Consider the following 22,066-nt stretch of genomic DNA (forward strand, 5'->3'; position numbering starts at 1 on the left):
TCATACATGGTCTTGTAAAATGTCATTATTGTTTACTGTGTAACTTACTGAATTGTATGACAGATGATGAACATACTTTGTCTAATATATTTTGTGTTATAACTATTTGACATTATAGTACAGCTACATTCAAACAAAAGGAGAGCTTTATTTCTTCTCATTAATATGATTTTATGCTAAAATAGCATACTTATCACAGTTGTTTGTGTCTTATGTGATAATCTGTAAGTTCATTAGAGTGATATGATGAGCCTTGCTTAAATATGGCTAACTATAGTTTAAAAAATTATATCATTATGCAATTATGTTCACCTGTTGATTCAAAGAAGTATCAGAAATTTTTTGTGATTTTGAAAAGTTTTGAGAAATGAGGGATTTTCTGCCTGCATTGTCATTGGTTTTCCTAGTTGATTATGCCATTTCTATAAGACCACAGTTCCAGCAACTATACCAAGAAGATATCGCAACAACTATTAAGACAAACTTGTTTTTCATCAGGTGCCGTAAAGCAGAACTTGTGGCCTGTGGAGATATAGGAAATCAGCTTAAAAATTGTTATTTTCAGGAGACTTTTTAAAAAAGAAATACATTTATTCTTGCATTTTTACAGTTTCAGTGGTATTGAGCCCTTGCATAAAACAATATATTATTTTATCATCAAAAGTGACAGGTACATATAATGTAAATATAGCTGGCATAAGTTTATAAATCCTCATCATAGGTACTTGCTGGGAAAATAAAAGTTTGTGTTCTTAATTTGTGAGCCCTGGCACACTTAATTGTTATAGGAAACATTAATGTGCTAGTAAAGTTATTGAAACTTGGCAGGTTATACTAATTGGATCCAATGGAAAGTAATTCCATTTGATGAGTTAATGAGTCCTTGATGATCCCAGCCTTTTTCCACTCTGGATCAGAAAAACTATAGGTGCATTCAAGATCAAAAGAATGTTTGTTATCTGCTCGACTGTGTCCTTAATAATGAATAGGTAACATCTAGTTATTTTCTGAGCAGTAGCATGGAGAAATAGTAGATAAAGAGCTGGCCTTAGAGTTAGGAAAACCATGGTTCTTGTTCTGCCTCTGACATGTGTTGGCCATGTGACCCCAAGCAAGTTCCTTAACTTCTCAGTTCCCCAGACAGTTCTCTTAAGCTCATGAGTTGCAGGGAAGGTGCCAGCCTGCACGGATAAAGGAAGTTCCTTATCAGTAGCAATCTGCACTGATGAAACACAAGTCTAATCAACACATTAGCAAAAAGTTCTACTCTTGTTTTTTTGATGTTTTTAAATTTCCACCTGTGATAGTGTTTTACAACCAGTTGCATCTCTCAGGCCTTTTTCACATGAATTCTCCTCAGGCCATATATCCTTTATGTTGTATTCATACTATTGATTTTTAAAGCCTAAATAAAGAAATTTTACCTTGATTCATTTGTCCCATTATTCTGGCTTCTTGATCCTTTTGGGTCCTGATTACATGATCTAGAATATTAACAATTCTTCTGAGCTTTATGTCTCCCATAAACTTGCTAAGAATGCCATATGAGTCTTTATTCAAGTCAGATTAGATATAAGAATGATACAAGGAAGCAAAGCACATGGTTAACTGCCACATAAATAGTATATGGACAGTGCTGTGAGTTCAGAGGAAGGACACATCTTTGAATTAGAATGGTACGAGAAGACTTCATTTTGAAGAAGGGATTTGAGCCATGGCTTGAAGTAGTCAGTAGGATTTGCAGTTGGTGGAGAAGAGTTTGGGTATGGTATAGAAAAAAGCAATAATGCTGCAGGAATATAAGATGTCCTGTGAACTTTGAGAAAGGAGGCCGTTTTTATTAAAGCCCAGGGTTCTTATAGGGGAATGTTGGCAGGTAAGGTGAAGAAGTAGTTTGGGACCAGATCATGGAGGACCCTACAATGCCAGGCTTATAATACAACCTCATGGAGAGACATTGATGCTTTTTGAGCAGAAAAATGGTATGATGAAAGCATTGTTTCAGGAACATTAACATGATCACAAATGTAGATTTGGGAGGGAGGGTTTGAGACAGGCATACCATTTATTCAACAAAAGATAATTATTGAGTGCCATGTCTTTGTGTTTGTGTCTGTTTATATTTGAGTAAACAGACAAATTAAGAGTAAGTAGTCAAGAAGTAAAATAGGATCTTGGGTAATATCAATATCAACAGGAGAACAGAGATCTTGCATTCATATAGAACTTCTTCCTGTTTTCAGAGAGCATTCTCATGTGCTTCTCTGCATTAAGACTTCTGACCCCTCATTAGTCTGTCAGTGCCTACTAGCTACGCTTCAAGTGTAGGCCCCACTCTGGCATCCAGGGCACAGCCTAATTACCATATTGGTAATTGTCACACGGTATAATTCTGTTCCTCACACCACTTAAAAGGTAAACAGAACAGTGTATTCACCAGTGGCATATGGATACACATTTATCTCTCACACATTGCAAGCCATGAGCCTAGAATTCTCAAGGCATGTGCATTATCAGTATGTTTCCAAAAGCCAACTTGCATGGTTTGTTTAGAATGCTGCAGTACTAACGATATTATCGCTTAACCCAGTGAAGAGCCATAAGTGCAAAAGGAGTAGGTGGGCAGGTGAAGCTGCCATGAGTAAGTCATGTGGTATGGTAAGACTTGCATCTTCCCGAGCTAGCTAAACCGTACAGTTCTTCTGCCAGTGATACAGTTTAGTAATAAATGATTTTTAAGTAATACTGGCACAGTTTTTTTAAAAAGCTACACATAATGGTTGCAACTCACCTTTTTTTGCAAAAATTTGGCATAAAATCTGCGATGATTATGCAGTGAAATATGTAGTCTCAAGGAGACTCATAATCAGAGTGGTTGGCTAACAGATGATGAATTTTTCAGTCACAGAAGCTCTTGAAAGCCATCTACTGAGGCTTAAATGAGTTGCCCTTACTGATAAGATCACAACATTTTAAAGCGTTAAATATTTCTCATATCATTGTATCTATATAACAACCCTATTAGGCAATTAAGACTAGAAGCTGAAACTTAAGTGACTTGCCCAAGTTTACGAAGCTGGTTCTAGTGAGTGAACCAGGACTAGATTTAGGTTATATTATTATCAGCCTGACCTCTTTTTCAATAGATCCTAATGTACAAATGATAAGATGAAATGGAAAAACATGATTGTAGGTAGCATTGGATGCCATGAAACATGTAGGGACCCTCATTTTTCTGACATATATACATTATCTGATAATATAGTAACAAGCTTACATGTTATTCAGTTGTCTTTTTTGGAGGAACAGTGCTGCTAGAAGATGGTGCAGAATTAACATGGAGATTTTAGGATCTAATTAGGACCTAATTATTGGTGATAGAACTTTTATTCTACCATGTCAGAAATTTTACATTAAAAAAAAGACAAACGGACTTTTGTTTAACTTATTTGGAGAGTCATTATTCTGTTTTAAATTCTCTATTAGTCTTGTGTTTTACTTTCTGCTTCTGGAGCTCTATGAGGGTTCTCTTATATCTGCAAACAGACTTCAATTAGAAACTTCTTATGTTTCCTCCCCTATCCTACAAAAAAGTTTTTTAAAATAAAAGAAATTTAAACTCGTTCATTATTTTTGAGAATGTAAACATTTAAGGGTTCACGGGTTTTTTTTTTAACCATAATTTACTTGGGACTGTTAAATCTTTAAATGTTTGAATTAAATGATTTGGGAACCTCAGAAACAAGTAGTTTTAATTTGTTCTTATAGGATCTAAGGAAAGCTGGATTGCTGATTTTTGCTAACAAACAAGATGTTAAAGAATGCATGACTGTGGCTGAAATTTCCCAGTTTTTGAAGCTAACTTCAATTAAAGATCACCAGTGGCATATCCAGGCATGTTGTGCTCTCACTGGTGAGGGGTAAGAATGCTTTCTTTTGAATATTATATTATTTTCATCTTATTTATATTCATATGTTCTTCATCTTTAAATCAGCACATTTATTTCAGACCTATAATATGCTAAACATTGTGGGGGATAACAAAAAAGTATAAAATAGGGTTCCTGCTTTTTCTATGATCATGGGATCATAGAGCTTGAAAGGGACCTGGGAGGTCATCTTATCTAATGCATTCATTTTACAGATGAGGAAACTGAGGCTCAAATAGATGAATTATTATCACCTGTGTAATAACTAGCAGATCCAAAATTCAAGCTAAAGTCTCCTGACTTCAATTCCTATTTTCTTTCTCTTGCACCAGCTTAAATATGTAAAATACAAGTATAGTATAATTCAATACTAAACATTATGGTGTCGGCTATAAGTACAATAAGAGTTGAGAGAAGTTCGAGATCAGTAAGGGCTGAAGTATACAGTGTTCAAATTGGAAGACAGAAGGAGTAACAGGAAGGAGTACAGAGTGGTCCTCCTCAAAACTACTCCAAACAGAACTAGAAAATTCATTAGTCTGAGATCTAATTAGGACATCCAAGGAAAAGTCACAGTTATTTTCCAGCCTAGGTCAACATAGAGAGACAGAGAGGTCTATGGACATTTGGGACAGAGTTTGACCAGAAGCATGTCATATGGAGCATCCTAGTGCCCAGGGACAATACTTAAGGCCAAGACAAGGTCTCAGACCCATTACCAGGATCTGATCTTTTGCAGGTTGTGGGAACAGGTGCCAGTCGATGGCTTTGTCACCCCCCCCCCATGGATCTTAATCCGGCAGCACTCAGTGTATTGCTGAAATCCAAATCCAGATCTGGAATGTGCAGAGGTCAGTGTGATCTAACTTTGCCATTGATAGACCATTTTGGGAGCACCAAAATTTAGGACATCCCCAGCCTGTTCTTGAGATCCTGGAATAACGCAATACTGAATACCCCAAGAAAGCCACAACAGGCCCAGAAGAATGCAGCAGAGCCCAGACCTAATGTCAAGTCTGAAGTCAGGAAGCAGGTGGGAAGAACAAGCAAACAACAACAAAAAAGCTGTTATGGTGGCAGGAAGACCAAAGACAAACTCAGAAGAAGAGAATGACACTGAAGCATCTACAAGCAAAGCCTCAAAGAAAAAAACACAGCTTGGGCACAAACTAAACTAGAATTCCTGGAAGAGACAAAGCAAGAGTTGTTGGTTTTTTTAAAGAATTAAAATGTTTTTGGGGCTGCTAGGTGGCACAGTGGATAGAGCTTCAGCCTTGGAGTCGGGAGGACCTGAGTTGAAATCCAGCCTCAGACATTTGACACTTAACTAGCTGTGTGACGGGGCAAGTCACTTAACTCCAACTGCCCAACAACAACAACAAAAAAGAATTAAAATGTTTTTATAAATAAAATGTAAAAACTAGAGGAAAATAGGGAAAGAAATGAGTTCTGTGGAAGAAATCATTGAAAAAGTAATTAACAACTTAGCACCCGGGGAACAAAATCTTGTCCAGACATCAAACTCTCTAAAAATTTGAATGAACCAAAGAAAAGCCAAAGTTTACAAGAAATAATAAAACAAAGTCAAAAGAATGAAAAAAGTAGAAAATATAAAATATCTCATAGCAAAAGCAATTGACTTAGAAAACAGATTGAGGAGAAATAAATTTATTAGATTATCTGAATGTCATGACCAAAGAGAAAAGAGCCTCGTCATCATATTTTAAGAAATCTGAAAAGAAAGCTGCCCAAATCTCTTAAGACACAGAGGACAGAATGGGAATAGATAAAATCCACCGGTTAACCTCCTTACTTTTCAGTGCTCAGCGCAGGGCCTTATACATAGTACATGCTTAATAAATATTTATTGACTAACTGACTGACCTCTTCAACAAAACCCAAAATGGAAATTCCCAGAAACATTATAGCCAAAATCCAAGGCTTCCAGGTCAAAGAAAAAATATCACAAGCAGCCAGAAAGAAAGAGTTCAAGTACTGAGGAACTACAGTTAACTCTTAAAAAGGAGTGGAGAACTTAGCATATATATTCCAAAACGCATAAGATATAGGCTTATAGCCAAGAATAATTCCCTTAGCAAACTTACATATAATTCTACATAGGGGAAAACAGACTTTTAAAGAAGTAGAGGACTTCCAAGTCTTCCTGGTGAAAAGACCGAATCTGAGCAGAAACTTTGAAGTTCAAGCACAGGAGTTAAACAAGAAATGTAAACCTGAATAAACAATAATAAAGGGCTAAAGAATAAAGTGCTTAATTCTAATATGGAAGGATGAAACTTGTATCTCTTATAAATCCTATTATCATGAGGAATCATGGAGGGGATCTTAATTAGACAGAAGGCCTGGGAGTGCTTCTGTTATGTTTTGATGACTTTTAAAAGAAGAATTAAAAGGGAGAAGAGGAGTACACTGAGGGGTGGAAGGTTACAGAAAATTATCTCACATAATCGAGGTATACAAGCAGGTAGAAGTCCATATAAACAAGGAGGAAGGGGTGGAGAGAGTGGCTGACACTTGACTATCATTCTCATATGAACTGATTAAGGGGGAGAAGAACATATACACAGAATTGGGTACAGAATTTCACTCAACAGGAAAGTATGAGGGAAGGGTAATTTAGAAGGATGGTAGATTAAGGAAGGGTTTAATCCTAAGCTAAACAAACTATGTGTGTGTGTGTGTGTGTGTGTGTGTACACACACACACACACACATATGCATACACACAAATATATACACATATGTGTGTGTACACATTCATGTGTGTATATGTGTATGTGTGGGAAAGGAAGCGCATCACTAACGTTGAGGTGGCAAAGAATGGTAAATTGATCAGGTTCCCATCGGTTGGGGAATGATTGAATAAGTTATGGTATATAAATGTGATGAAATACTGTTGTATGGTAAGAAATAATGAAGTGGATGGTTTCAGAGAAACCTAAGAAAACTCATGTGAACTGATGTAGAGTGAAGTGAAAAGAAACAGAATGATTTATGCAATGACAGTGATATTATGAAAACAAACATCTTTGGAAAACTTAGGAACTGATAGTTGTAATGACCAACCACTACTGTAGAGGCCTAATGCTACCCATTTCTTGATAGAGAGGTGAAAGACTTGAGGTGAGTAATGAAACACACACACACACACACACACACACACACACACACACACACACATATACATAAGCATTCATGTATGTACACATATTTCTATTTGGACATGATTAGTATGGAAATTTGACTTCATTTTGTAAAGGGGATTTTGAATTTTTTTTTGTTGGGAGTAGGAGGGAGAGAAGGCACATTTTTGCAGGCTGAAAAAAATAAATTTAAATAATACTCAAAAATACAGTTTAAACAAAAAGAAAGAAGGAATTAAGAGCTCTGATTAGTGTAATGATCAACCATGACTTCAAAGGACAAATGATGAAGAATACTACTCACCTCCTGATGGAGAAGTGAAAGAATCAGTGCAGAATAAGATATATATGTGTGTGTATTTTTTTTTCTTTTAGACATGATAATGTGAAAATTGACTGTGCACGTTTATAATAGGGGCTTGTTTTTCATTCTCATTTGGGGCAGAACGTTGGAAGGAGAGAGGGCAGATTTTTGTGGATTTAAAAAAAGTTTTAATTTTAAAAAGTATTAGAATACAGAGATAGAGATAAAAGAAACCAACTTCCACATTTTGAACATAAGAAAACAGGTCCAGGAAGGATGGAGTGCCTTCCCAAGGTTATGAAGTTGGCAAATGGCAGAGCCAAGATGAGAACCCATGTCTCCTGACTCTAGTTTGGTTTTCATTTCATTATACAAGTGATCGGGAAAGGCATCCTAAAGCAGGTAGAACTTGAAGAAGAAAGTCAGAATGTTCATGTTGGGAAGCAGTAGGAGAGGGTACATAAATAAGGTCCAGTTCATGAGGGCCCTTGAAAGTTGGCTGGAGGTTTTGAGATTGATGTGAAGTATAGCTGAAGCTGTTGTGTTTTCAGGTAGGAATTTAGCATGCTACTCCCAAATTTTGTGCAGCAGTGGGATAGGGAATGTCACAGAACCAATAGTGTGGGTAAATAGGAGGAAACTTGCCAGGTACCATAAATCAGTCAGGCTGTTCATAGTTCCAGGGAAGTCAATTAAAGCAAGGCAAAATACATTGAGTCTGAGGAGACAAGGCAGAGATCAGAAACTCAATGAACACTTAGAAACTCAAATCAGAATCTGGTCAAGAAAAGATCAGGAGTTAGGTAAGAGATCTGATTAGAAAGCATGACACGCCAGTAACAGGGATAGAACTTGATCATTGAACCAAAGTCTTCCCTTATACCTGCTACCTAGGGTTAGACAGTGGTGTTAGCATGTGATATAGGCAGGCCTGAAGTTCAGAGGCAAGGCAATTTTTGGTATATATGATAAGAGTTGTGTTTTAGGAAGATTAATTGTGATATATCATGATAGAATGGGTTGTAGTAGGGAAACATTGAACCCGTGGAGATGATTATGAGCTGAGAAGAAGGCCTTGTCTGAGGCTGGTTACAATGGGAATTGGAAAGAAGGAAGAGATTTAAGGAGCTCTCTTAAAATAAGAAATAAGTACTAGTTGGTACCTGGATATAGAGAACAAAGGAGCAAAATGAGTCAAAGGTTATTCTATAGTTGCAAGCCTAGCAGAATAGAAAGATATAGTCCTTTTGACAGAAACATGAGGCTTGTTTATTGGAATCTTTTTTAGGGAGAGGATTAGACATGTTGAGTTTCAAAGCACATTAGTATATTCACATACAGATGTACAGGAAATATTTAGAAATAAAAGGCTTAGGACTGGTACTCAAATATGGCAGGAAATCACACCTAAAGGTATAGATTTAGTATAGGTCTACCAAGGTGTATAGAGAGAGGTGAAAGTTGAAGCCAGGAAAATGAAGGAGAATATAGATAGAACAGGGAATAGAAATCCAGGTAAGTCTGAGCCTTAAAGAAGGCTCTCAAGGGGTGAACAAGATTAACAACAACAACAAAAAAAACAACCAAAGAAAACATATGAGAACTTTTCAGTAGAGCAGTGCCAAAGGCAAGTCACCTAAACCTTTTAAACCCCCAGCTTCCTCATCTATAAAATACCTGTCTCAGAGTTGTTGTATGATTCAGTTAAGATACTATATGTAAAGCCTTTGTAAAAGGTTCATAGATTTAGATCTATGGAAAGGACCATAGAGGTCATCTAGTCATTTTATAGATGAGGGAAATTAGGGCTAGAGATTAAATGACTTGCCCAGGATTGCAAATTAGTAATTAGCAGAGCTAGGATTTGAATCCAGGTTCTGTAACTACAAATCCAGTGCTCTCTCATACTATGTTTCTTATAAAGCCTCATATAAATGTGAGCTATAATTACCATTAGTATATATTCTTTTAAAATGTGAAATATTAACTAGATAATTTTATTTTCTTTATTTATAGATTGTGCCAAGGACTTGAATGGATGATGTCACGACTTAAGATTAGATGATCTCTACTGACCTCTATTTGTAGACTTTGCATAAATGAAGTGCTGGACTATAATTAACCTGAAAGCTGCAAAAAATTAATGGGTTAGATATATTTATAATAAACTGACAAACTTTTTCTATAAGAAACAAATTAAGACCACTTCTTTGAAAAGAAAAATGGAGTCCCGTGTTCCAGTTTGCTTTCATATCAGTTTCTTCTGAAGTTAGGTCTTAAAGCTGTGATTGACATTTCTGTCATGATGAATCCTCTCAGGACATTGTATAGTCTGTGGTAAGTATAAAGGGAGAGGAGGACAATTTTAACTACAAGAGCTTTATTATCAGTATAACCCTCCCTAAGTTGAATGTTGTCTTTTTGTTCGATTAAGTCAAAAAAACAAATCAATGGCACAAGTATTCAATTTCCACTATTTTTTAAATGTAATGTTACATATGAGAAAGATGTTTTGCATCAGTTTGTATATGTATTGTGTGTATACTTCAAATTTAGGTTAAAGGCTTTGATTTATATACTAGAGAAGGGTAAATAATATACCTAAACTAAGTGAATAATATGCTTACTTATACCTAGAATGAAACCAGTACATAGATATTGATATGTCACTTATACTTTGTCCTTTATGTTCTCTGTAGTGTATTGACTTACCCAGAAAAATTTTGCACTGCTTCTTTAAAAAAAGAAAAGAAAGCTGAAAGTTTCTAAATTTAGGGAGTTGGGAGTGGGAGGGGGTCAGACTAAATCATAAACACACAAAAAGATGTGGTACACTGGAGTGGAATTCTTATGCAGTAGTTGATTTACTATTACCGACTTCCACTAATTTATTTCCAGAATGTTTTTTTTTAAGGACTTATATTGTCTATTTAAGTAAGCTTGTATTTTAAATTATGAGGATACAATTTAGGAAGTAAATTTTGAGAATCAATTATGAGAGAAAACATTTTAAGAAATATTTCTGTCAGATGGTGTGACCTTTCAAAAATTTGGGGTTTTAGTTAGAATTACTGTACATGCGTTAAATTATATGGCCACCGTTGAATGAGTTTGACATCTTTGAGAGTGATGCATACTGTTCTGGTCACTGAAATGTGGAGGTTCTGCCATTGGTTTGTAGTGGTCTGCTATGGAAGGCAAGAAGTTTTTTTTCACTTTTTTAGTTTTAAAACATCAGTATTTTGAGAATATTTAAAATTATAGCTAAGTGGCTTATTCCCACTTCTATATTGCTTAATAACTAAGCAACTAGAAAAAGCAAACATTTCTGTGTTTATTATGATTTCCAAATGGTTTTGCATGGCAAGTGACTTTCAAAGTAATCTATATTAAACTTTATTGCCATTTACAGTACTATTACTCAAAGTGCTATAAATGTTGAATTGATATTTTTAAAAAAATTCTTAAAGTCACAGTATAAGCCTCTTACATAACTATGAACAGCCTTTATACTAACTAATACTATTATCATTTAAAAAATTCCTGTGCATTATATTGGCTTAAGTTTAAAATCCCAACTGTTTCAAAACAGTATAATCCAAACTGTACAAGAAATAACATTAAACCTTAATGTGAGCCTTTTCAAAATTAATGAAGTTTGAGGGAGAAATAAATGTACATATCATAAATAATAATATAGATTTAAAGGTCATTACTACCAAAATATGTTATAAAAATAATAAAATATTAACTAAGTCAGAAGCATGTGGTTTTGGTAGATTATCGCTTCAGGGTTTAACATTAAGGGCCTTGTGTTTTATGTTGTTATATCCAGTATACGTTTTCAGGCTTGAAATGGAAGCATAAAAATTTTAATTATGTAACGGTCAGTATGCTTTTGAAGATGACTCATTATAGACCTTTATTGATTCAAGCTGTATTTATTCCCAAACTCCAGATATTCTTAAACTTTTTTTTGCAACCACCTGTTAGGAAAAAGAAGTTATAGTTATTTATCTAATGCAGGTGGTATTTTAGACCTGATTTTCAAAAACTGTAGCTGTAGTTAAAAGTTGAGACTTCGTTAAAGTAGGGGTACATTCAGCATCCTTCCAGTTGTTACTTTAACTTTTTTTATTTTGGATACTAACATAGGTCCCTTTAATGGCTTCCTCCAAGTCACATTGATTCCAGTATGCTCTCTTCCTGATGTTTTATTTTCCAAATTTATTGTATATTGTTAAATACACAATTTAAATAAAAGTATATTTTAAATATACTTGGTTTTACCAAGTTGGAAAGGCTTTGTGTTGTAGTCAGTGATGAAATATATCTTTGTCTAAGGACCAGTCTGGCTAAATTTGGAGAGACTTTTGCAGTCACAGAAACTCTGGAAGAAAAATTGTACATCAGTGCAAGGAATCCATATTGATGAAATCATGGATGCTTAAGTGAAGTATATTTTAAATTAGATTTTAAAACTATGTGTCAATCAAAGCTGTAGTTTTAATAGTTTCTGCAGTTTGTTGTTGGAATAATGTGAGAATGCATAGGATGTGTTGCACTTAGGAAAGTAATTTTTTTCCTCTGAAACAAGCTAAAGCCCTCATGTTTGTACACAGTTTCAGGTCTGTAACTGAAAAATTTTCAGGTTCACAGATGAAGACTTAAATCTCATCTTGATAGTTCTTGGGTTCATTTCAACAATTCATTTTAATTCTCAGTAAAAATAAAGGTTCACAGATATTCGTAATGATGAACTATAATTTTTTTTACTGTAGGTGAGTTGAAACAAAGGCCAGTTTTTATGTAGGGTTTTTTTGGTTGTTTGTTTTTGTTTTGTGTTTTAGTATGCAGCTTTTTTTCATGAAAAACAATTTTAATTTAGGAGACTTATGACTTGTCTTTGAAAGGAGTATTTGCCCTCAGTAATGGTAAGATTAGGCAAAAACATGTAACTGATGTTAGTTTTCAGAGTGATAAATTATACTTATGAAATCTCTAAAAATACAGATACTCTTTGAAAATGAAAATTCAGCTTTAACTTTAATCTTAATATAATTTATAAAGTAGGAAATAAATTCCTAATATGTTGTCTGAGGGCTCCTAGATAAGAAATTTTTAGGCCTTGGTTCCATAGCACCATCATTCCAATCCAATGCAGATAAACCTAAGCTTGTAACTTTTAATTCTTCCCTTTTAGATGTATGATTTTCATGGGGCAAGGAATGCAGAGACAGGGGAGATCTAGGTTCTAGGATAGTTCATGAAACACTTTCTGACTTTCAAAAATTTGTCTGCTCTACTACCCAATACTATATAACATTGAAGTCTTAACTGTGATGAATGCATGTAATGTAGCAGTGATAGAATTATGTCATATTTCCTCCTCCTGGCCTCTCCAAGGTGCCTGGTGAATAGCTACAGGCTAGTGTAGTAGAAGAGCCACCTCACTGGAGTCATGAGGTAGACTTGTGTTTTAGTTCTAGTTCAATCTAGCTGACTTTAAGCAAGACACTTGGCCTCTCTGAGCTTCAGTTTCCTCATAAGTAAAATGAAGGAGATTGATCTCTGAGGAGATCCCATACTGTGATCTATTCTTAATTGTTTTGAGAGAGAGGACCACGACTTAGCTGAGTAAGCTTTTTTCTTAAGTATTAAAATACCTAAAAATAGAAATTCTCCTTCTTCTAACCCTAACCCTGCAATATTATGAGAAGTATGCCATGTTGTTGATTCTAAAGCACAATCAGATTGGTAATCTTTTAAATTATTGGGACACAGTTAAAATGGCAGCAGATTTTCTGGCTCATGAAATTTTAGATGTTTCCAATCCCTAATCACAGAACAAGGAGAGAAATGAAGAGCAATCCCAAATATTATAGGCAGGAATGGCCAGTCTCTACCAGCTCAGCACTTTTTTGATTGGACTGGAGTTAAGTTATGTGTGTATTATCTTTGCCATGTCTCTGTAAGGAAGGTAGTGTTGTGTATGAAAGGATGGATGCTTGTTTATACCGCTTGGGAACAGGAGTGGGGTTGGTAAGTAATCATTCAAAGGAGCTTTACATGTACGTTAAAGTTTTTTAGCCCAAAGATGATGTTTTAAACTAATGCAGTTAAGTTCCCATGTATTTTTTTCATAATGTTTAATTAAGAAAAACTCCAAAAAATATTGGAGTCAGTAAAGCATTTTACATGAAAACAGTTTCCATGTAACAAGCCTGATCTTTTATAAAATAAACATAATGTAAATGGGTCGAAGAGAAAGTTGTATATTTTAAGGGAATTCTGAACTATAACTTTGCATGCTATTTGTTTTTGCATATTATGAGCAAGATTTCTAAAATTTCATTCGTAGAAAAAACTAAATTGTTTTCACTCTGCAACTTCCCCAAAGCATTAATGGTAGGAAAAAAAGAAAAGCCACATTTTGAAACTTAAAGATTCTATTGACTAAAAATTACTATTTCTATTAAATCTTAATGTGACAGGAAGAATTATTTGAAATTGAACAAAATTAAATGCAATCAAGAGGCAGCAAAACATACTGGATAGAGAACTAACCTCTGAGATTGGATTGGGGCCCTGAGAGGTTAAATGAATTGCCCAGGGTCATCCTGTCAGTATTTGAAACTAGGTCTTCTTGATTCTAAAACTATAGAGTGCAAAACAGTTGCTGTCTGCATTGGCAGAGGGAATTTCCATTACCAGGAATTCTCTCCATTAATCAAATCACAAGTCCAGACCAAAAAGTGTAAACTTGAGATAAGTTATACAGTATACGTGATCAATGGGTTAAGCCCCATACCATTGTACTGAAAACTTGCTTCCTGGTGCTTTTCATGCTCAGTGTACTGTTTTTGGTAGAAAGTACTCAGAGTCTGTGTTCAAGAATTGCCTAAAATTTATTTGCAACAGCTATTAAGTCCATCTGATAAATGTCATCTTGCATATTATCATATATACATTTGGCTTGTCAACGTAGCTCCCAGTGTTTTTAAGTAATTATCTCCTTTATTAAAAGACAACAGCAAAAGCTTTTTAGGTCAAAGGAGCCCAGCAGATCCTACAACAGAATTTGCTATGATTAGGCATATGTTGGACTGATGATTGCCCTAATGAGACCTGACCTTTACTAACTTAATTCTGTTCTTATTTTTAGATAGCTTCAAATCTACAGAAAATTACACCATAACAGATTTCCTATTATGTGAAATTTTTTGAAAGGTATTTGAAGATGTGGGCTATTCTCAGTATTTGGTAATCTTCATTGAACATCATGCATTTTCTGAGCCAGTTTTCTTAGTGCCAATACCTTCCTTCCTTTTCTTTAAAAGTTTACTTGGAAATCCAACTTCTTTTATAGATTGAGCTTATTTGCCATGTCTTCTGAACAAATGCCCCATTTATTTGTTGACCTTAATGTATTAACTATAGACTGTAGATAGAGGTACTTTGCTATATTTTCATCAGTTTATATTTCGGGTTCTTTAAAATAGAATGCAGTTTCCTGAAATCCCTGTTTACCTTATTGAAATTTGTATTTTCTTGTTTACCCTTTTCTCTCCCAAACCTCCAAGGTGGTTCTATTTGTTTCCTTAAATTAACAGCCTTACTCAGCTCAGTTTCTTATATAGGCTACTAGTGAGTTCTTGTAAAATAACAATTGATGGTTTTTTAAAAAGTGCTTTCCTCACAAAACCCTGTGAGGTCAATCATGGAAGTGTTATTATTCTGTTTTTGCAAGATGAAGGAACCAACTTATTAATGGTCAGTGGTAATATCAGGGGCAGTATTTGAACCTAGGTATCCTGCTACGGCACCCTGCCTCGTATATTTCTATCATTCTCATAGACACTGGGACCTTATGCTATGTGCTAGTGACTACATCAAGCCTTTACTAGGCCAAGGCTTAAAGGCTTTATTAGTTGCTAAGCTTGAGGAAAGTGCATAATGACTGACATTTGGTGTGTGAAATGTTTTATTGTTGGTTAATTTAAAAGTTCAGAATTCACTGTTCTGTTTAATTCATCCATTTTACCCATTCTATACTTCACTGTTGTTTGTAACATTCTCCTTTCACAGATTTATCTAAGTAATAATACAACAAATTGTAGTGCCTGGGAGTTTTTTGTAATGGGCTTTAACCTATGTTACAAATACTCCTTTTTTGGGGGGTGGGGGGAGGGTATACAGCATTTTCTGTACACATGCTAGTGTAACAAATTTGAATTCCTAGCAGTGAAAGCTTCTCTTGACAAGTTCTGTTCAAGATTTGGAGAATTTGGGTGCCTGCATTTTGGTAAACTTGGCTGCTAATATCCAAACAAATTTTATGCTGATATCATATGGTGAGATAGGATTCTACTACTCAGAATTTTTTATTTCTTACATATGAATATGCGGCATTATAGAAAATTCTGAAGAGTCTTCAGTAGGTATTAGGATTTAGAGAAAGTAGAAGAGAATACTTCCATGAGACTGAACTCAGATTCAGTGGTGCTTAGGCAGGTGTTCCACTTCTTTATGCTTAGAAATTAGCATAATTTTGTCCATTAAAAAAAAAAAGGCTAAAACTTACCTCTTACAGAGCAAGGAGCTTGCTTGGTGGGAATAGCTTATGAGAATGCTTCACAAGTAAATAGTAAACTACAGAAATGTTCAGGTGTACATATGCAGAGATGACAAATCAGATTTGACTATTTGTATGTTTGTACAGCTATGAAACATATAAGTTACTTTTTTAAAAGCTATTGGGAAGATACTGACATGGAGTAATTTTCTTTGCCTTATGTTGTAAAAAACAAGACTAAGTAAAATTGTTAACCATATTTACTGTTTCACATTATATCTTCTGTTGTAAGAAGGTTAATTATAATGGCTCCATTTCCACTGATGTTATGTTGTCAGTGTTTTTATTGTAATTCAACACTTGATATATACATGGAGTAGTTTGAAGTACTTCTTTTAGCCACTGTATGACAAGATGTGTTGTCCTTTTGAAAATTGTGATGCTTACTTACATTATCACAAAATGATAAGTTTTTTTTAAGTTCTTCTGAAGAGACCTACTGTGAGACAGAAGGTAGACTTTCATAAGTTCCAAGTAAAAATTCTCTACTACTCTTTTTTTCCTACCTCAGAAATGGTAACCTTTTATAGTGTTAACCATTGCTAGTTGTTCAGATGTTGTAGTTTTAATTGGGAAATGTTACTAAACATAGAAATATCTAGGCCAGCTATTCCTGTTGACATATACTCTAAGCAATGACAGTACATATGAAATGAGCCTCCCTAGAGTTCAGATCAGCTACCCTGAATGCAGATCATTTTGATTTTAGAAAATTATGTCTCACATCAATGGTAACCATTCTCCCAAAATCAGAAGGCTCATTTGGATGAGGCTTTTTTGTCTAGTGGGTAACTTAAAGGCTGCTGAAATCCCAGCAAATGCCTGGCTTTTTGAATGTCTATTTCCAAGAGTAAGCACCTCATCTCTGTTGATAGCGTCACAGGATCATAGTCCAACCCTCTTATTTTACAAAGGAGGAAAGAAACCAAGATCTAAAGAGTTTATATGCCTAATCCAAGGGCACACAGATTCTAAACTGCAGGTTTGGAATTTCAGCTCAGGCCCTCAGATTGCTGATCTAGTGCCCTTTCCACAGTCCAATTCCGCCACTCAGTAGTCTAGTGGTTGGTTGGTTGGTTTGCCTTTCCTTTCTTTCCTAACAGTGATTGGTATCATGACCTTTATCTGCTGCTTAGCTCCCTTAATTCTGGCTGCTTATGATTTTATCAAGTAAACCTACCTTCTTACTCCCATTTCATTCATGTAAAATCCCAAATGTGTGATTATGAATTTGGAGAGCATTTAGTATCTGCCTGTGAAGCTCCCCCCACTCCCCCCACCCCGCCCCAAATATAGTGTTTGAAGTGTCGTGGACTGTCCATTTCAGTCTAGGCTAACCTTTGTCTTCCTGTATGTGCACCAGAGCCTTTCTGTTTCTTTATTAACTCTTCCCACCTCTCCACTAATCCAAACCCTTTGCTTCTTTTTAAGCCATCCTCAATACCTACTTCTTCATTCTTTTTCTGATTCTTTAGAATAGTCTAGTAATAGGTGTATCATTAGTATCATTCTCTGCTTTTTGGAAACTACATACATACATATACACACTTGTGGTTTATCTCAATAACTGAATTGTAACATTGCTTAGGAACTACTTTAAAAACCTTAACTAGTGGTGCTATGCATACACTGGGTGCTTAATAAACGCCAGTTTAGATAAAGTTTTGTCATACTTTTGACTGTCTTTTGAAATTAAAATCCTTGTTTGAGTGTAGTTGCTTAATACCATTTTAGTAGTAGTGAAAGATCTGTGATTGTATTAGAACTTTGAGTCCAAGAACTCCCTGCACCAGAGTGATATAGACATGAATTGACTTGCCCAGAGTGACGTGAGTAAATATAAATGTTTGAGTCAGATTTTGAACTCAGGTCTTCTCACTCTTATAGCCTCTTTATAGATAATGAAGTCTCCCAAAGAAGTGACTTTTCTATTGTCCCCTCTACTTGTACTTCAGCTGCTAGAGCCTTTGCCTCAAAAGTTAACTTCTGCCTACTCTGTAGGCATCTTGTATGTACTTACTTATTTGCATGTGGTCTCTTCCATTAGAATGTGAGCTCCTTGAGGGCAAGGACTGTTTTTGCTATTCTTTGTATTCTGGTGCCTGGCCCATAATAAGCACTTAATTAATTCTTATTTGACTGATTAACTAATAGGTCCTCTTTCCTTTGTGTCACATACTTCATTTCCCTATTTTCTAATCTATAATATCTATCTCATTATTATTGCCATTAAAAGTTATCCAGAACTTTGACATCCATATATGGAATGTCTTAAAACTACCATTAGGTCTAGAAATTTTTGCTCTTTTTTAGAGGCTTTCTCATTATTCCTACCATCACTCCCTTCTCCTTACCTGCAACTTTCTAAAGTGTTTGCATTTAATAGAACCTGCTGTAATGATTTTGTTGTTCGCAGATGACTTAGAGATATGTTAATATCCGTTAGTAAAGAAACAAAAGATGAGACTTAAACCATTCTTATTGTTTCTAACTGAATAATAAAATATGAGTTATAAGCAATAGATTTTAAAGTGACAAATTACAAATATTAGAACCCCACATTTTGCCTCAGACCAAACACTTGACACTTACTAGCTGTGTGACCCTGGACAAGTCACTTAACCCCAATTGCCTAAAAAAATTATTTTTAATTCTTTTTACATTTTAAGTTTCAAATTCTCTCCTCCCTCAGTCCCTCCCCACACCCATTGAGAAGGCAAGCAATATGCTATCAATTATATAAAATCATGCAAGACATTTTCATGTTAACCATATTGGGGAAAAAAGATAATGAAAAAGGTATGCTTCAATCTATACACAGAATTCTTTCATCTGTTCTCTTTCTGGAGGTGGATAGCATTTTTTATCATAGATCCTTTGGAATTGTCTTGGATCATTGTATTGATTAGAATAGCTAAGTCTTTCACAGTTGATCATTATTACAATATTTCCATTACTATGTACAATGTTCTGGTTCTTCTCGCTTCACTTTGTATCAGTTCATATGAGTCTTGCTCATGTTTTTCTGAAACCATTCTGTTTATCATTTCTTATAGCAGAATAGTATTCTATCACAATCATATACCACAACTTGTTCAGCCATACCCCAATTGATGAGCATCCTCTCAGTTTCCAATTCTTTTCCACCACAGAAAAGCTATTATAAATATTTTTGTACATATAGGTCCTTTTCCTTTTTCTTTGATCTCTTTAGGATACAGATCTAGTAGCGGTATACAATGGATTCCTAATTTTCCCCCACACCTGAAGTTTCTTCTCTCTCTAATTCATCCTCCACATGGCTACTAATGAATTTTCTAAAGTGCAGATCTAATCATATTATTTCCTTGCCCACAATCAATAAATTCTATGGGTTTCCTGTTGCCTCTAGGATCAAATGTAAATTCTTAAGTTTGGCATTTAGATGATTTCACAACCTTGCCCCCTCCTTTGCCTTTTATGTGCTTTGTATATGGATACATATGTGTATATATGTATGTGTGTATGCATAATTTCTCCCTGTTTAGAGCATTAGCTCCTTCAGAACAGGGACATTTTTATCTTACACAATATCCTATACTTCGTATTGTTCATGATGTTGGAGATGTAGTTACAAAGAATGAAACAGCCCTTCACAAGAAGCATTCTGAGAGGGTGGGAAAGCACATATTTTCAGCATAAATACAAAGTGAACTAATGCAAATAAATACAGGGTAGTTTTAGGGGGAGGGCAACTAGCATTAGGAGGGAACAAGACAGGTATCATGCAGAAGATGACGTTTCAGGTACCTTTTAAAGGAAGAGAGGGACTTAGGTGTAGGTAAGGAGGGAGTATATTTCAGGCCTTATGAGGTAGCCAGTGCAAATGAATGGAGATAGGATATGGAGTGTCATGTATGAAAACCAGTAGGCCAGTGTGGCTGGATTGCAGAGTGCACGAGAGAGATACATGTCCAATGGTCATTTATTGAGAATATAACAATGGAAAGATCTTTGGATTGTGAGTCTAGAGAACTGGTTTCTAATCCCAGCTCTGCCAAACTGATTTGGTAAATCATTAACCTCTTTGGGTCTCAGTTCTCTGATAAAATGAGAGTATTCATCTAAGGAATATTTTGACTAATCTATTGTTTTACTTAAGTAATAAAATAGTATTAAATCAAGTACTACAAACTGTAATTCAAAGATTAAGTTATCAGGATACTGAGTAAAGCTTCATGTAGAAGTAGAATTTAAAGTTAGACCTTAAGGGTAGTTATTCTGTTAAATAAGTGGAGAATAATTCCAAGATAAAAGAAATAGGATGAATGAAGGCTTCAAGGTAGAAATTGGTGCGATAGACAGTGAGGATAACTTCCTGGTTGAAGCAGAAAATATTCGGACATAGGGAAAGTTGGATAAATAAGGTTGAGCCAAATTTTATACAAGAAATTAAAGGCCGGGTTTTAAGATTGTAATTTCTAATTGAGAGCCACTTATCAGGGAAATGGCTTGAAGGAAATTGGCATCTAAGAAAGATGAGTCTGACAGCACTAAAAATAGATTGAACCTAGTTAGGTGGTTATAGTGATCCAAGCAAAAGGTGATAATTGAGGCTCTGGGGGAGGACAATTTCCATGAATAAGTAAACATACAGAAGGGCAAAGAGCTGAGTGTCCTCAGCCTTTGTTAAGGGGCAATAAGATGAGACCAAGGAGGAATTGTCATAGAGGAAGAGCCAAGATAACATAGTGTTACTGAAACTAAGGGAAAGAGTGTTTTAAGGAGGCCGACAGCAAATGTGATCAGGAAGGATAAGGATTAATAAGGAAGAAATGTGGTTCTCACAAATACTGTTATATATCTTGGGGATCCCTACTTCCTTTTTTTACTCAGAGCTGTTGTTTTGGCAGTTGGGTTAGGCAGTTAGTCCACCAGCATCTAGTATCAGCAGACAAGTTGGAAAACACTGGTTTCCCCATTTACCCTCCAGTAGAAGTCTGTTGCCAGCTTTTTTAAGTGGTGCTTGGGTAGGGACCTGTTGTCCAATTTGAATGAGTGAATAGCTGCCTCCAGGCTCAGAGTGAATGTAAATAATAACTATTTCTCTTTTGACCAACAACTCTGAGGCTCTTCCCCTCCCAGTTTGATTTTTTTTTATTAAAAGGGCCATCCCTTGACTCACTTGTTAAAGTAGCCTATTCACTGAATGAATTTTGCCTCAAAGTGAGAAACTGAAAAGACCTTAGCTTAAAAGGGCTGCAGTGTCCCACTTCATCCTGAGCCATCTCCAGTTGTCCTGATGGATATCTAATATATCTGATGGATTCATATGGCTCTGGAGGAGAAAGTGAAGCTGGTGACTTTGCACAGCCCCTCCTCACTCAAAGTCAATTGCAATAGGAGGACCTGAGTTCAAATCCAGCCTCAGACCAAGCATTGACACTTACTAGCTGTGTGACCCTGGGCAAGTCACTTAACCCCAATTGCCTAAAAAAAAACAAAAGAAAATAAAGTCAATTGCAAGTCATTGTCTTTATCTCCCTGATGTCATGGTCCTCTTTGAGAATGAAGGACAAATCACACAGCTGCTAGCTTTTTAAAGTGGTAAGCTTTGAATTTTCATTTTACTCATACTTGTCAGCTTTGAAGGACAGAGCAAATACATGAGAGCAGTATGACTCAGAGACTGTGGGATCATGAATTTAGAACTGGTAAGGACCTTAAAGGTAATCTAGTCCAATTCCCTCATTTTGCAGATGAGAAAATTGAGGCCCAGAGAGGTTAAATAATTTGTTAAAGGTCACACAGGAAGTTAAGTGGCAAAGACTGTGTTTTGCCTCTTTTGGTATCCCCACCACATAGCACAGTGCCTGGCACAAAATCAGGTGCTTAATAAATATTTACTGATTGATACTGGAACTTGTGATCAAAGTCTTTTGATCTTAAATCCATCATTTCCTAATGCACCATGTTGCTGCCTCACTCTAGTGTGGTACAACTTCAAAGATAGTACAGAACTATTTTGATGTATTAATACTACTCCAGGAATATTC

General features: G+C 35.5%; 1 protein-coding gene across 3 annotated transcripts in view; it reads left to right on the forward strand.

The window, feature by feature from the left end:
- ARL5A (ARF like GTPase 5A) overlaps window positions 1-16,295 on the forward strand; it is a 32,331-nt gene extending 16,036 nt beyond the window's left edge. For 2 of the 3 annotated variants that reach the window (XM_078147035.1, XM_078147034.1), the window contains 3 exons: window positions 3,769-3,920; window positions 4,669-4,780; window positions 9,413-16,295. In XM_078147035.1, the coding sequence (XP_078003161.1) occupies window positions 3,769-3,920; window positions 4,669-4,750 (234 nt within the window). In that variant the 3' untranslated portion in view covers window positions 4,751-4,780; window positions 9,413-16,295. The remainder of the gene's footprint in view (window positions 1-3,768; window positions 3,921-4,668; window positions 4,781-9,412) is intronic. The other variant, XM_020970318.2, reaches the window with a different exon arrangement.
- The last annotated feature ends 5,771 nt before the right edge of the window (window positions 16,296-22,066 follow it).

The sequence above is a fragment of the Phascolarctos cinereus genome, unplaced genomic scaffold (genome assembly GCF_003287225.1).
Source record: "Phascolarctos cinereus isolate Bilbo 61053 unplaced genomic scaffold, phaCin_HiC Scaffold_726;HRSCAF=1367, whole genome shotgun sequence".
In the NCBI taxonomy this organism is placed as follows: Eukaryota; Metazoa; Chordata; class Mammalia; order Diprotodontia; family Phascolarctidae; genus Phascolarctos; species Phascolarctos cinereus.